The sequence below is a fragment of the Quercus robur genome, chromosome 2 (assembly GCF_932294415.1).
Source record: "Quercus robur chromosome 2, dhQueRobu3.1, whole genome shotgun sequence".
Classification (NCBI taxonomy): domain Eukaryota; kingdom Viridiplantae; phylum Streptophyta; class Magnoliopsida; order Fagales; family Fagaceae; genus Quercus; species Quercus robur.
This window is the reverse complement of record NC_065535.1, coordinates 70,243,041-70,256,505: the sequence shown is the minus strand read 5'-3', so window position 1 is coordinate 70,256,505 and position 13,465 is coordinate 70,243,041. Positions and strand designations below refer to the sequence as shown.

The following is a 13,465-nucleotide window of genomic DNA, read 5'->3' as shown; positions in this document are numbered from 1 at the left end:
TAAAATATGAGGAAAGGGATTAGGGGTTGAGTTTTGTGTGGAAGGGTTTGTTCTAGAGTTTGAAGATGATAAGAATGGGTTTGTGGATTCAGCATCTAATTTTTTTTTTATCTGACCGTATGGAAAGGTGCAAAGAACAAGGTGTTTCAGGAGGGATTTTGTGAAGGAATTAAGATATTTTGATGGTGGATATACTTGTGAAGGGGTGGAATTTCATGGTTTGGATTGGTGGCACTTAGAGCTTGAGTGAAATTTAGTGGCTGAAAGTTGTAGAAAGAAGTTTCTTTGATACCAAAATGATGGAAGACATGTAATACTCACATTTTCTTGAGAAAGGGAGAGGGGAGGAGGGTTAGAGAAGAGAGGGAATTCACACCACAATATAAACAACAATAGCAACAAAGCCTTAGTCCCAAAATTTTCGGGATCGGCAATGGATTCTCAACAAAATTAGTTAGGGTTCACGCTAAGAGCCTTATAGCTCAATTAGTTGGCACTTTTCGGTGTTTCTGATAGTGACATCCAGAATTCAAATCTTCCCTCCCCCAAATTATTGAATTAAAAAAAAAAAGATTGTTAGGGTTGGCATACACATGACCAAACCATCTCAAGTACTTCTCTCATATTTTCATTAATAGGGCCGCCTCTATCTTGAAGCGGATTTCCTTAATTCGAATCCCATATTTCTGTATATTTCCACTTATCCATTTTAACATGTTCATTTCAACTACACTCATTTTATGAATATGTTGCTTTAGCAACTCAACATTCAGTACCATAGAGCAAAGCTTGTCCTATTCCAGTCTTATAAAATTTTCCTTTTAACTTGATAGATATTCTATCATCACACAATACTCTAGTTGCGCTTCTCCACTTCATCTACCATGCTCTCTTAGCCACCATATAAGTCATCAAACCACCTTGAGTTCCCAACACAACCCCATATCCCTTTCTTTTTAACAACTGTAAGTCCTATTTCTACAAAGCCTCCTTAATATTAACCCACCAGAACCATACGTAGAAAAATTTAATTTTTCCTATGTTAGTATCTCTTTCGCAACTTTATTTAAGATTTTAACACATGACATTTGGTTGTGCAAATCGTCTAGTACTCCCGCAGATAACCTCACTTTTACTAGCAACTGCTGTCAAACCAGATAACATTTTGAACTCATCTAGCCAAGGTTTTGAATTTTGTCCCATTCTGACCAGAATGACCGAAATCTTTCATTCCAGTAGGCAGACCGGTGTAGGTGACCTGCCATTCTGTCTCGTCCTATATTCCAGCCAAAAATGGAGTTCCGGGCGTGATTTTGGTATTTTGGGCGAAATGGGTGCACTGGACCAGAACTTGTTCACAAGTGTTTCAGCCTTTCAGTGAGGGTGATATTTTGGGATATTTTTTGGGAAAAAGGTGAGATTGTGAGAGAAAAACAAAAGAAAATTTTAACAAAATGAAGCTAAGAACCAGATCTGCAACAAAAAATGAAAGCTTTAAGTGGTTAATGTTGGCCAAAGATAGGAGAAGCTGAAAGAAGTAAATTGAAACTTTGAACTAATATGAAGACAAAAACGTTGGAAAGTCTGGGGAGTTATGGTGAGAAAATAAAAAGTTAAAGAAAGAGAAAGAAAAAATAAAAAAGGGTGAGGAAGAAAAGGTTAAAAGGACAAATGGGCGAGGGTGGAAATGTGTGAACATGGTGTGGATAGAACATTGGGGAAATAAAAAAATTGATCTGACTTTGATATGATGGTTGGCAGGAGGAAAAATAGGGAAAAATAAAAAGGATTTAAAATATATACACACACACGGCTCGTAATCCCGAAATGTTGCACTAGTATACATCAGTACTGGAATATTTTGTTCCAGTAACCAATCTGGAACAGACTTTGGAATGGAATTCAAAACCTTGCATCTTTCACCTGCTCAATAGTCTCAATGGTAATTTGGTATTTTTATCTCAGATATTGCTTTTGAGTGATGGCTGACTTTATATGACATAAATGTTCAGTGTCTTCTACTACTTTCACAAAATTTTCTGTATCGTTTATTTGTTTTTTTCTGCATTTCTTGTGAAGGAAATAAATTGCGCTACCTTGAATTTTTTCATGAATGGTACAAGCTGCTGATAATTTATGGCCTAATCCACTAGCAACTTCTTATCAAGGCTCTCCATTTGGAATTCTGATGAAATGTTAATTCAATTTTTTATTCATTTCAGGAAAATGAGATGACATGGGCAGGTAGGATGAAAAGGAGTGATGCTAGTATAATGCAGGATTTTTATTATCATTACTACCAAAATTATATTCATGCTTTGCCGGCTGCTGTTGATAAGTATGGCATGTTGCTTCTCTAAGAGAAATAATGTCTAGTTGTTTACTTTCTTGATGGTTGGATCTAGTGCGTTATATTTTATCTGATATTAAGTTCATGTTCTTTAATCAGTGCCGTACTTACTGAAGCATATCAAACTGCTGCAGTCCTATTTGAGGTTTTGAAGGCTGTAAATCATATAGGGGATATTGAAGTGGCTGATAAGGTGAAACTGAATGCTTTACATCTTACATCTTACTTTTGAATGATATCATGTAATTGGAACTTGTGGAGAAGAATACATTTTTGCTGTCTTATTTATGTGGATGTAATAATGATTTTCTTTTTTCTCCTTTGTTGAAGTAATTCGATGGATTTTTTGTTTTAATTTTCCTTTGAAGATTTTGCAAGTACACGATACCGTTGCGGAGAAGATGCAGTTATATATGCCTTATAATATTCTTCCTCTTCATCTAGTTGGACATGATCAACCTATTATGAGATATCCTGAGGTTTGTTTCAGTTTTCTTGTGTGGAATAGTTGATTTTCCTTAGTTCTTTCATTTGAGTTTTCTTTTGATATTTTTTCTGTTCAGATTCAAGCTATTGTTTCTGCAATTCATAACATCAGTGGTTTGCCATGGCCAAAGGGCATCCCGAAGAAAGTAAATGAAGACATTCTAGACTGGCTTCAGGCCCAGTTTGGTTTTCAGGTGACTTACCAAATTGTTTGTTGTCCATTACTTGGGCTTTCATGGTTACTCAACAGGCTACTTTCCAATTATTAATATGTAGATGGATAATGTTGCAAATCAAAGGGAGCACTTGATTCTTTTGCTTGCAAATGTGCACATACAACAATTCCCAAAGCCTGATCAGCAACCCAAGGTCTTATTCCTCTTAGATTGCTCTGTCTTTTATTTTTACCTATTGTGTCAGTCTTTAAGTTGTCATAACAGATGGTGCTTTTTGCCTCTTTAGTTGAATGGTCGTGCTCTGAAGAAAGTGATGAAGAAACTTTTCAGAAACTACAAAAATTGGTGCAAGCATTTGGATGTCAAAAGTAGCCTTTGGTGAGGCTTCCTATTTTTTTTTTAAAGTGGATTAGTTATAGTGTTGCGTGCAACAGTGCTTCACTGCTGTTTTCTTCTGCTATAGTTGGTACTTAGAAGTACCTAATTTTGACTGTTTGTGTATTTCCTAACCTCTTTCTTGCTTGTTGATGCTTAAAAATTGTCTGGCACTCTTTTATGCTTTGATGTATTATTATACTTTGTGGTTTTTTCAATTCGCAGGTTACCAACAATTCCACAGGAAGTGCAGCAGCGAAAATTACTGTACATTGGTTTATATCTTCTTATATGGGGAGAAGCTGCGAACTTGAGATTCATGCCAGAATGCCTTTGCTATATTTATCATCATGTATGTACAGTTCAAATTCTTCATGAGATTGCAAAGAGAGAAGGAATTAACTTTTCTTTTCCTCCTTTTAGGGCTCTAAATCGTAAGGAGGCCTATGAGAGATTTAGATGCTTATGAGAATTAATTTAAGTGTGGGTATGTAACCATAAAAGCTGAATGATCCAAATAGAAAAACAATAGGCTATTTTTCAAATTTAAATCTCCAACTTTGCATAAAATTCAATCCAGTCCTGTAACCGTGTAGTTTTGAGTTTTTTTTTAATCAATTTTTTAAATTCCAAAAAACTAATAAAAAGTATTTTTTGAAAAAAAGAAAAGAAAAACAGAAATTTAAAATGCCTCCACCATCCTCTCCCCCCTCCTCACAATCTATCACAGCCACCGCCATCTGCCCTGTCCCTGCCTTCTTCACCACTTCCATCTCTGGAATCAATGAAATCAACAGCACACATGACACATCTTGGCCTCAATACTCCCCCAAGAAAATTCATCCAAGAAAAAAAAGAAAGAAAACAGAACCATGGCCAGGAGAAACTGCGGCAATACAATTGTCAGCCACACAACTCTTTACACAATCAACGATGCTATTATATTGCCTGCTTCTTTTTCATTCTCGGCATAGTAATCTTTGCCATTTTGATTAAATTTGTATCTCAGAATGAACAGTTCTCAACAGGTGTGTGTATATATATATATATATATATATATAGAGAGAGAGAGAGAGAGAGAGAGAGAGAGAGAGAGAGAGAGAAAGATTTCCAATTTCCAGAAGTTCTTTCCTTTTGCACTAATCAAGAAATTATCAACAAAAACTTTCATGTCTGGTAATTACTACCTTGCTTTTGCTGTGAATGTGACCAATCCATTTTGTTTAATCCAAGACATGAGATCATAAGTTGCCTTTCATAAACTTTAACGTCCTACTAAATCATGAATAGGAGGTCTTGGACCCTGATTTCTTAGGTTTGTTTTGAGTAGAAATTTTTTGTTGGATCTATGTAAAATACATTATTTTTTGTTGTTAAATCTGTGTATTATTTGTATTTTTAGTTTAATATTTTTTTATTTAAATCCTTTCTTAATTTTAGATAATAATTATATATATTTTTTATATTACTTTTTTGGATTTTTGAATTTATAAAATTCAAAAAATAAAAACTGTTGTTTTTGGGGACAATAATGGTGGGGTTTTACCAGCATTAACAAGAGAATTGAATTGATTAAAGTTTAAAGTTGGAGGACTGAATTAAATGAAATTGAAGCTGTAGGACTAAATTGAATTTTAGCCGAAGTTAGAGGGTGAAATTTGTAATTTATCCAAAACAATATTACTTTTGATAGCTTTGTACTTGATATTCAAAAGAGATTGTATAACTGAAAGCAACAACAACAACAGTAAAGCTTATTTTGAAAATTTTGAGGTTGGCTATGGATCTATAATAGATTAGTTAGGGTCAGTCACATGTATTATTTTCCAATTCTATTCTTTTTTAAATCATACTCTATGTTACTTCCTTAGTTAACATGTCTTTCTTTATTACTTCTATTGATGTTAATTTTGGCGTTCATCTACCTTTTGTCATTCCCTCAACTTGGACCAACTCAATCTTTCTTATTAGTGCATTAATCGCTCTCATCTAAACGTGACCAAACTATATCAAGCGACTCTCCCTCATCTTTTTATCAATAGGGGCTACCCCTTTTATATAATTGAAAAGATATGCATAATTTGTTTTTTCAATAGCTTTTTGATGTGCTATAGTGAGAACTTGGCAATTTCTGTCTCATGATGTCAAGGGCTGCATGTTTCGTTCCTATTTACAAGTTTATGATTTGGTAGGAGCTGTTTTGAAGATTTATGAGGGGTTGAATGGGCTGCAAGAATATGCTACACAATGATTTGTTGGATTTTGAAATTACCCTGTACAATATCTAAGAGGTGCCACCATAGGCTTTCATGTATATGGAATTTTTTGTTCTCATACACTTCATAGGTTGTTTTAAATTTTGCAATCTACGGACTTACTAATAAATGTATTAATCAGTAAGCAATATGTAGCTTGTTCAGTCTAAACATTTTTATGAGTATGCACTGATTATGTCCAAAATTTTCTTCTCCTCCCACTCTTTTTGGGAAGGGCATTGATTCTCACACATTTGTTTGTTGTACATCATCTTTATATATCACTCATTTTACGTTTTAAATATGAACTTAAATAAAAATGTGGACATCACACGTGAAATTATGGATGTTGTGTATAGGGAGTGTGCATTGACGGGTGTGAGAGAACAGTTACCATTTCTAGAAAGAGAGATAGAGGCGTTATTTTAAAAATAATTCCATTTATAAACCTTTAGCAGTTTATTCAAGTGATGAGATATTGTAAAGTCTGCAAAGTTATGAGCTATCGTAAAGTCTGCATTGATATCATTGTAAAGTTATTGTATTTCTTAAGAAGTTATTTACTACTTTATTGGGGGAAGAACTGCTAACCTTTTATTTAGAAAAAGAGATATGGGAATATAAGTATCAAACCATTTTATTTATCCATCTTTTATTATCTCTGTGAGAGTTTATGATGCACTCACACTCATATTTTTCCTTTCTTTCTCATTTTATATATTTTCACAACTTTGCACTTACTACTTGTTTAATGAATTGTCATATGTAAATACTATATTAGTTTATGAAAAGAGGTTAGTTAAGAGGTTGAGCCTTGGTGCGAAGGCATGTGTCTTCCACCAACAGTGGCAAGTTTCGGGTTTGAGTTTGGAAATTAGCCTCTAAAAGAAAATTGGTGGTAAGATTGCCTCCTACAGAAAATATGGGAAAGTCTGAATTATTCCTTGTGGGTGTGGTTCCAAATATAGTACATATGGTGGATGTGCTAAGGTGCAAGCAAGCTCCTTCCCGATGAAATCTTTAGGTCTTCCACTAGGTGCAAATTTCAGAGATAGTTTTATTTGGAATCCAAAAGGACGTAAAGTTACTTTAATTTAGAGTACTTTGTCCAATCTTACAACTTATTTTCTATTTTTTCCCTATCTCGGTGGAGGTGCAAATTGTATTGAACAACTTCAACGAAATTTTCTCTGGAGTGGTATGGGAAACTCACATGGTGAAATGGGCTACAGTTTGTACTCCTTTTCATTCTGGGGCCTTGGCTATTAGAAGTTTGATAAGTTTTAATAAAATGTTGGTTGGAAAATGGTAATGGAGATTTGGGAATGAGCAACCGGCCTTGTGGAGGAGAGTGATAGGGACAAAGTATGGTTGTGAAAGGGGAGGTTGGTGCTCTCTTCCCTCTATTGGTCCTCATGGAGTGAGTAGATGGATGTCTATTAGCTGTGGTTGGACTTCCTTTGCTTGTCACGTCCAGTTTGAGGTTGGGGTTGGGTTTAGTGTTAGATTTTGGCAAGACACTTGGTGTGGGGACACCCCCTTGAGATTGAGATATTTGGAATTATTTGCTATAAGTCGAAATAAGGAGGTTTATGTGGTTGATTTGATGAAGTTCCCAAATGGTGTTCTCTTCTAGGATTTAAATCTTGTAAGAGCCATTCAAGACTGTGAATTGGAGTCCTTATCTAATTTCTTGGATAGTATTTATGGAGTGTCTTTGAGGGGAGTTGGGGACGATAAGATTTGATGAAAACGCGGAAGTGGTTTTGAGTGTATCTCTACAAATCAGTTTTCTGTTTTGATAAATGGTCCCCAGTTGTTTTTATGGATGCTCAAGGGGATTGAGGCAAGGAGATCCACTATCTCTTATCTTGTTTTTGATCATGATGGAAGAGAGTGGAGGGGACTGGTTTAATTGGCCATTTTAAGACTAATGGTAGGCGGGAAGATGGGAGTTTGTGTCTCACATCTATTGTTTGCAAATGACACGATCTTGTTTTGTGATGTGGATATGGAGCAAATTCTTCATATACGGATGTTATTTCTTTGTTTTCAAGCTGTTACTAGCTTGAAGGTTAATGTTCGTAAGAGTGAAATGGTCCCAATTGGGGTAGATTGTCTTTGATTAAGAGTACTTTATCAAGTCTCCCTACTTATTTCTTATCACTCTTTACCATTCCAACTAGTGTGGCCAATAAGATTGAAAAATTACGGGGGGACTTTCTATGGGAAGGTATGGGGGTGACTCTAAGCAACATTTGGTTTGATGGGATAAAGTGTGTGTTCCTATGGCCACTGGTGGTTTAGGGATATGGAAATTGACAACCTTTAACAAAGCACTATTAGGAAAATGGCTATGGCGCTTTGTAGTTGAGGAGAATCGCCTTTGTAGGAGGGTGGTGGCTAAGAAGTTTGTGGAAGAGTGGGGGGATGGACTTTTAAGTTGGGCAAGGGTGTTCATGGTTGTGGTTTGTGGAGAGGTATTCGTATGGGTTGGGAAGATTTTAGTCAACATACTAGGTTTGAGATTGGGGTGGGGAATAGAGTGAAATATTGGCGTGATTGTTGGTGTGGGGATCAACCTCTTCGAATAACATATCTAGTTTTGTATAGATTAGCTGTTAATAAAGAGGCTTCTGTTGCTTTATCCTTGACCAGGCCGAGGGAAGGGGAAAGGAGTACTTGGATTGTGACGTTCACCCAGGATTTAAACGATTGGAAGGTGGGTTCTATGGATGATATTTTTTTTCTTTTTCTAACAAATATTGTCCCTTAAAATGAAAATGATGATCTATTGAGGTGGACTTTGAAGAACAATGGGAATTTTGACATTCGCTTTTATTATAATGCTCTACGAGACTTCTCCTCTATCACTTCTCCTTGGAAAGGTATTTGGGGAGTGAAGGCTCTTAGACGAGTTTCTTTTTTTGCTTGGATTGCGGCTTGGAATAAGATACTCATTGGGGATAATATGAAGAATAAGGGGTTTGATTTTGTTGATTGGTGCTGCATGTGTCGATATTGTGGGGAGACCGTGGACCATCTATTGATCCATTGTGAGAAGGCTCAACAATATTGGAGTTTTGTTTTTCAATCTCTTGGGCTTTCTTGGGTCTTATGAAGAACGGTGTTCTATCTTATGTTTGGATGGTGGAATTGGTTGGGGAAACACTCATCATACATTTAGAATTTAGTACCTTTGTGTTTATTGTGGTGCATTTGGAGGGAATGTGGTTGTATGTTTGAGGATTTGGACAGTTCTGATGAACAGTTGCTTGCTTCTTTTAGTGGTTATTAGTTTGATTGTTCTAGGGCTTGGGGACTCACTTCTTGTGACTCCATCCCTTTGTTCATTAGCTCTCTTCTTTCTGTAATTAGTTTTCTATTTCCTGTTTTTTTTTTCTTTCCTCTTTGTGTACTTTTCTACTATGTGCTTTTCATGTGTTTTGTAGTTTTTAATATATTTTTTCTACCTATAAAAAAAATATTACCAGATTTTGATTGACAAAAAGTATTGATCAGTCCTTCCCTTGGAAGACTGTTTGGAAGCTTGTGTCCCTTCTAGAATTTTTTTTTTTTTTTTTTTGTGTGTTTGGATTGCAATTTTGGGGAATATTTTGACTATTGATAATCTTTGGAAGCAGAAGACTTTTATTTTAGATTGGTGTTGTGTGTAAAAGAAATGAGGATTACAGAAATGAGGAATTAGTAGACCACCTCCTTTTATTCATTGCCCTCTTACTTCAGATTTGTGGTCTATGGTGTTTACTTTGTTTGGCATTCACTGGGTTATGCCATAGATGGTGGTTGTTGGCAAGTAAAGTTTGGGTGGCATTGGAATAGTGCTATTTAGATGGTTGTCCCTCATTGTTTGATGTGGTGCATTTGACAGGAGACGAATAACTGGCATTTTGAGGATTTAGATAAATCAGTTTTAGATCTTAAACTCTTCTTTTTAAAGACTCTTTTGGACTGGGTTGCAATATTAGGCTTTCGTTCTTTATTTATTTATTTATTTTTTCATGGTTTCATGGACTTTTGTACTTTATGCTCTTGATTTGTATTTTGTCCTTGATGTATACTTCCTGTATACTTTAGGTTAGACCCCTCTTCTTTTTTTAATATATTTTTGTTACTTCTCAAAAAAAAAAAAAAAAAAGACTGTCTACCATGACCTCTCCCCGACCTTGCAAAGATTTCAGCTTTGTGCACTAAGTTCAATCTTTTTATTTGAAAAGATGTTAGTTAATGATAATATTTTGGTCATAAGAAGTGTGATTATCATAGCTTGGCAATGGCATGCACCAAGCTTTGAGGTTTGAAACCTAATTTGGGAAGCGCTTGAGATTGATTTGTCAGGATCAAACCATTCTGGATTGAAGTTGAGCAAATAAGGGGCAATTTAGAGAATTCCAATGTTTTAAAACTAAGTTGCAAATTTTCTAATAGGTTGAACCATATATTAGAATTTTCCATGAACTTATTTGTAGTTCATTTGGTCATTACCACGTTTCATGCATTGTAGTACACTTGATAAAAATTGCTTTAGTTGAGTAGTAGAATTTCGGGTCTCAGACCAAAAGAAAAATAGAAAAAAAAGGGTATGGAGGGTTTGAACTTTGGCCAATTTAAATGATAAATTAAGGATGTTCAGAAAACATTTAATAGACTTGCTCTGAGTTTTCAGGTTCTTATACATACATGTTTCATATTTATATTAGTTGTTTGATATTTATACTCTTTGTTGTGCTTACTATTATTGATCATTGAGTATAATTGACACTTCATTGATTTAAGGGTGATTATTCAGTTTTTTGTACTCCAATCTTTGTAGATGGCATTTGAGTTGTATGGGATGCTGGCTGGAAGTATTAGTCCAATGGCTGGTGTGCCTGTATCGCCAGCCTATGGTGGTGATGATGAGTCTTTTCTAAAGAAAGTAGTAACTCCAATATATGAGACAATAGCAAAGGTGTTGCTTCTGCATGTTCTGTTTAGTCTATAAAATTGCGTGTATTTGACTGCTTTGTCTTACTATTTCCTTTGTGCTTTACAGGAAGCTCAAAGAAGCAAGGGAGGAAATTCAAAGCATTCCCAGTGGAGAAATTATGATGATTTAAATGAATACTTCTGGTACTATGCGATTCTTTGTTTATATGCATTTCATATGTACAGAATGTAGATTATTAAAAATTATGTTGGTGTGAATGGTAGGTCAGTTGATTGTTTTCGGCTAGGTTGGCCTATGCGTGCTGATGCTGATTTCTTTTGCCAACCTCTGGAACAGCTTCGAGTAGACAAAAAGGATGTAAGTTGTAATTTTGAGTTATATGTTGCTTGTTTGTTAGTTTTATAGTTTTGATTATCTTTCCTTGCATCATATGAATCTTAACTTATTTCTTTTATTGATGAAGATAATTTTTTTATGAATATTAACTTATTTCATTGTAAATTCTTGAAATATTGTCCCTCAATGGTAAAGGGTGATTTCCTGCCCTATTTTTAGCTTTAATCTATTAAATGTGGTTCAAACATCTATCCATACAGTCAATGTTTATACAAGGAATGTAAAAGCTCAGTGACTTGGGACAATGAGGAACGAAATCAAATCAGATCTGGCAGATTTAGTCAGCTTCCATTTTGAGGATTTAGGGGTAGGTTTGTGGGGAAATGGCTGCGTAACATTAAGGATTATAGGGTTTCTAATATGGAAAAGGAATTGTAAGATAAAAGGCAAAAATTTAGGTCTGGATTGCAGTTCTAGGACTATGAACAGAAATCCATGAACAGTGTTTTGGCTATATGTGGGCTGTTTGGGGCTATTTGATGAATGAGTGGTTTAGGGTTTTGGATTTTAGGGTTTTAAAAGTGACAATTCAAAGTGTGCTTTCAAATTGCTGGAAATTTAATAGAACATAATAAACTTCTAGGTATCACACCTAGGATTTCTATGGCATCACACCTTGGAGAATGTTGTATTACACAAACCTCAAACAAGCTTCATAACTTCTCTAAAAGTTAGAAAACTTGTTCTTCTCTTCAAAGGGAAGTATTACATGCATATAAATTGAAGGGTAAGACCAATTCCTAGTGGAACTTGGACTTTTTGAAGCCCTTAAAAGAATCAGCCCCTTGGGATTTTACGACTGAGCCCAAACTAAATTGTTTAGGAGAAAACATATGTATTGGGTTAATTGAATTAACCCTAACATTTAACATACTATTGATATGCCGAATTGAAAACATATGTATGTATGTATATATACACTGAGTTTACTCTTTTTCCCTAGTTTTATACCCATAACACTCCCCCTTAAGCCGGAGAGTATATATCATACAATTCTAGCTTGTTACATAATAAACCCAAACGAGTTTTACATAAAGCTTTGGTAAACAAGTCAGCAATTTGGACTCTTGAGGAAACGTATGGAGTAGCAATTACACCATCTTCTACTTTCTCCCGAGTAATATGACAATTTACTTCAATATGCTTGGTTTAGTCATAGAACATAGGATTGGAGGCAATATGAATTTGCCGCTTAATTATCACAATGCATAGTCATAGGAACCTTCACAACAAATTTTAATTCCTAAGTAAATGCTTAACTCAGCCTCTGCACTAGATTTGGCAACAACAATTTATTTCATACTTTTCCAAGTAATAAGGTTTCCTCCAATAAAAGTGCACTACTTAGTAGTGGGTTTTCTATATGACGGCGGTCCTCCCTAATTAGCATCAGTATTGGCTTCTACTTGTAGGTGATTTTTAGATTTATACAAAAGACCACGGCTTGTTTATACAAAATACCACGGCATGGATATGCTTTAAAATACCTCAAAATCGTATAACTGCCTCCTAATGGCATGGATATGCTTTAAGATACCTTACAATCCGAGTAATTGCCTCCCAATGTTGAAGGTGAGGATCTTTCATATATTGGCTCAAAACATTGACTGCAAATGATATGAATGGGCAAGTAATTATGAGATAATTTAGTTTACCAACGAAATGACGACATCTCTCAAGATTAGATAATAGCTCTCCTTGATCTTCATACAATTTGACATTAGGATCCATAGAGTCCCCACTAGCTTAGATCCTAACAAGCCAATTTGTTCCAAAATACCTAACACATATTTTCTTTGTGATAAACTGATGCCTTCTTTAGATTGTGCTACCTCAATACGCAAGAAATAAAGATGTTTACCCAGATCTGTAGTTTGGAAGGTGTTTTGAAGGTATCTCTTCAAATCATTAATACCCTTCTTGTCATCGCCAATGATTATAATATCGTCAACATATACTATCAACAAAATCTTCCTCTTGTAGAGGTATGAAAAAACACACAGTAATTCGATTGGCAGCGTCATAATCCAAACTTTAACATTGATTCACTAAATTTACCAAACCAAGCTTTGGGAGATTGTTTAAGGGTATAGATGACCTTATGCAACCTACACACTCTTCTAGACCCCCGAGGAACAAACCCAAGTGGTTGCTCCATATACACCTCTTTCATCAAATCGCCATTCAAGAAGGCATTTTTAGCCCAAATTAACAACCAAGGAGATCAAAATCTTGATAGAAGAAATTTTAGCAAAATGGGAGAATGTCTCTGCATAATCGACGCTGTATGTCTGGGAATACCCTTTGCCAACCAAGTTAGCCTTCAAACACTCAATAGAACCATCAGGCAAGTACTTCATAGTAGACACTCGATGACAACCAACAGCAGTTTTCCCTCTAGGACGAGTAACTAAAGACCTAGCATTTTTAGACAGGGCAAATATTTCTGCCTCCATAGCAGATTTCCAACTAGGGA

General features: G+C 35.3%; 1 protein-coding gene across 2 annotated transcripts in view; it reads left to right on the top strand.

The window, feature by feature from the left end:
- LOC126714793 (callose synthase 3-like) overlaps positions 1 to 13,465 on the top strand; it is an 87,781-nt gene that overhangs the window by 12,100 nt on the left and 62,216 nt on the right. For both annotated transcript variants that reach the window (XM_050415106.1, XM_050415107.1), the window contains exons 5-14: positions 2,223 to 2,338; positions 2,450 to 2,543; positions 2,719 to 2,829; positions 2,914 to 3,030; positions 3,113 to 3,205; positions 3,299 to 3,390; positions 3,613 to 3,739; positions 10,477 to 10,614; positions 10,699 to 10,775; positions 10,857 to 10,950. In XM_050415106.1, the coding sequence (XP_050271063.1) occupies positions 2,223 to 2,338; positions 2,450 to 2,543; positions 2,719 to 2,829; positions 2,914 to 3,030; positions 3,113 to 3,205; positions 3,299 to 3,390; positions 3,613 to 3,739; positions 10,477 to 10,614; positions 10,699 to 10,775; positions 10,857 to 10,950 (1,059 nt within the window). The remainder of the gene's footprint in view (positions 1 to 2,222; positions 2,339 to 2,449; positions 2,544 to 2,718; positions 2,830 to 2,913; positions 3,031 to 3,112; positions 3,206 to 3,298; positions 3,391 to 3,612; positions 3,740 to 10,476; positions 10,615 to 10,698; positions 10,776 to 10,856; positions 10,951 to 13,465) is intronic.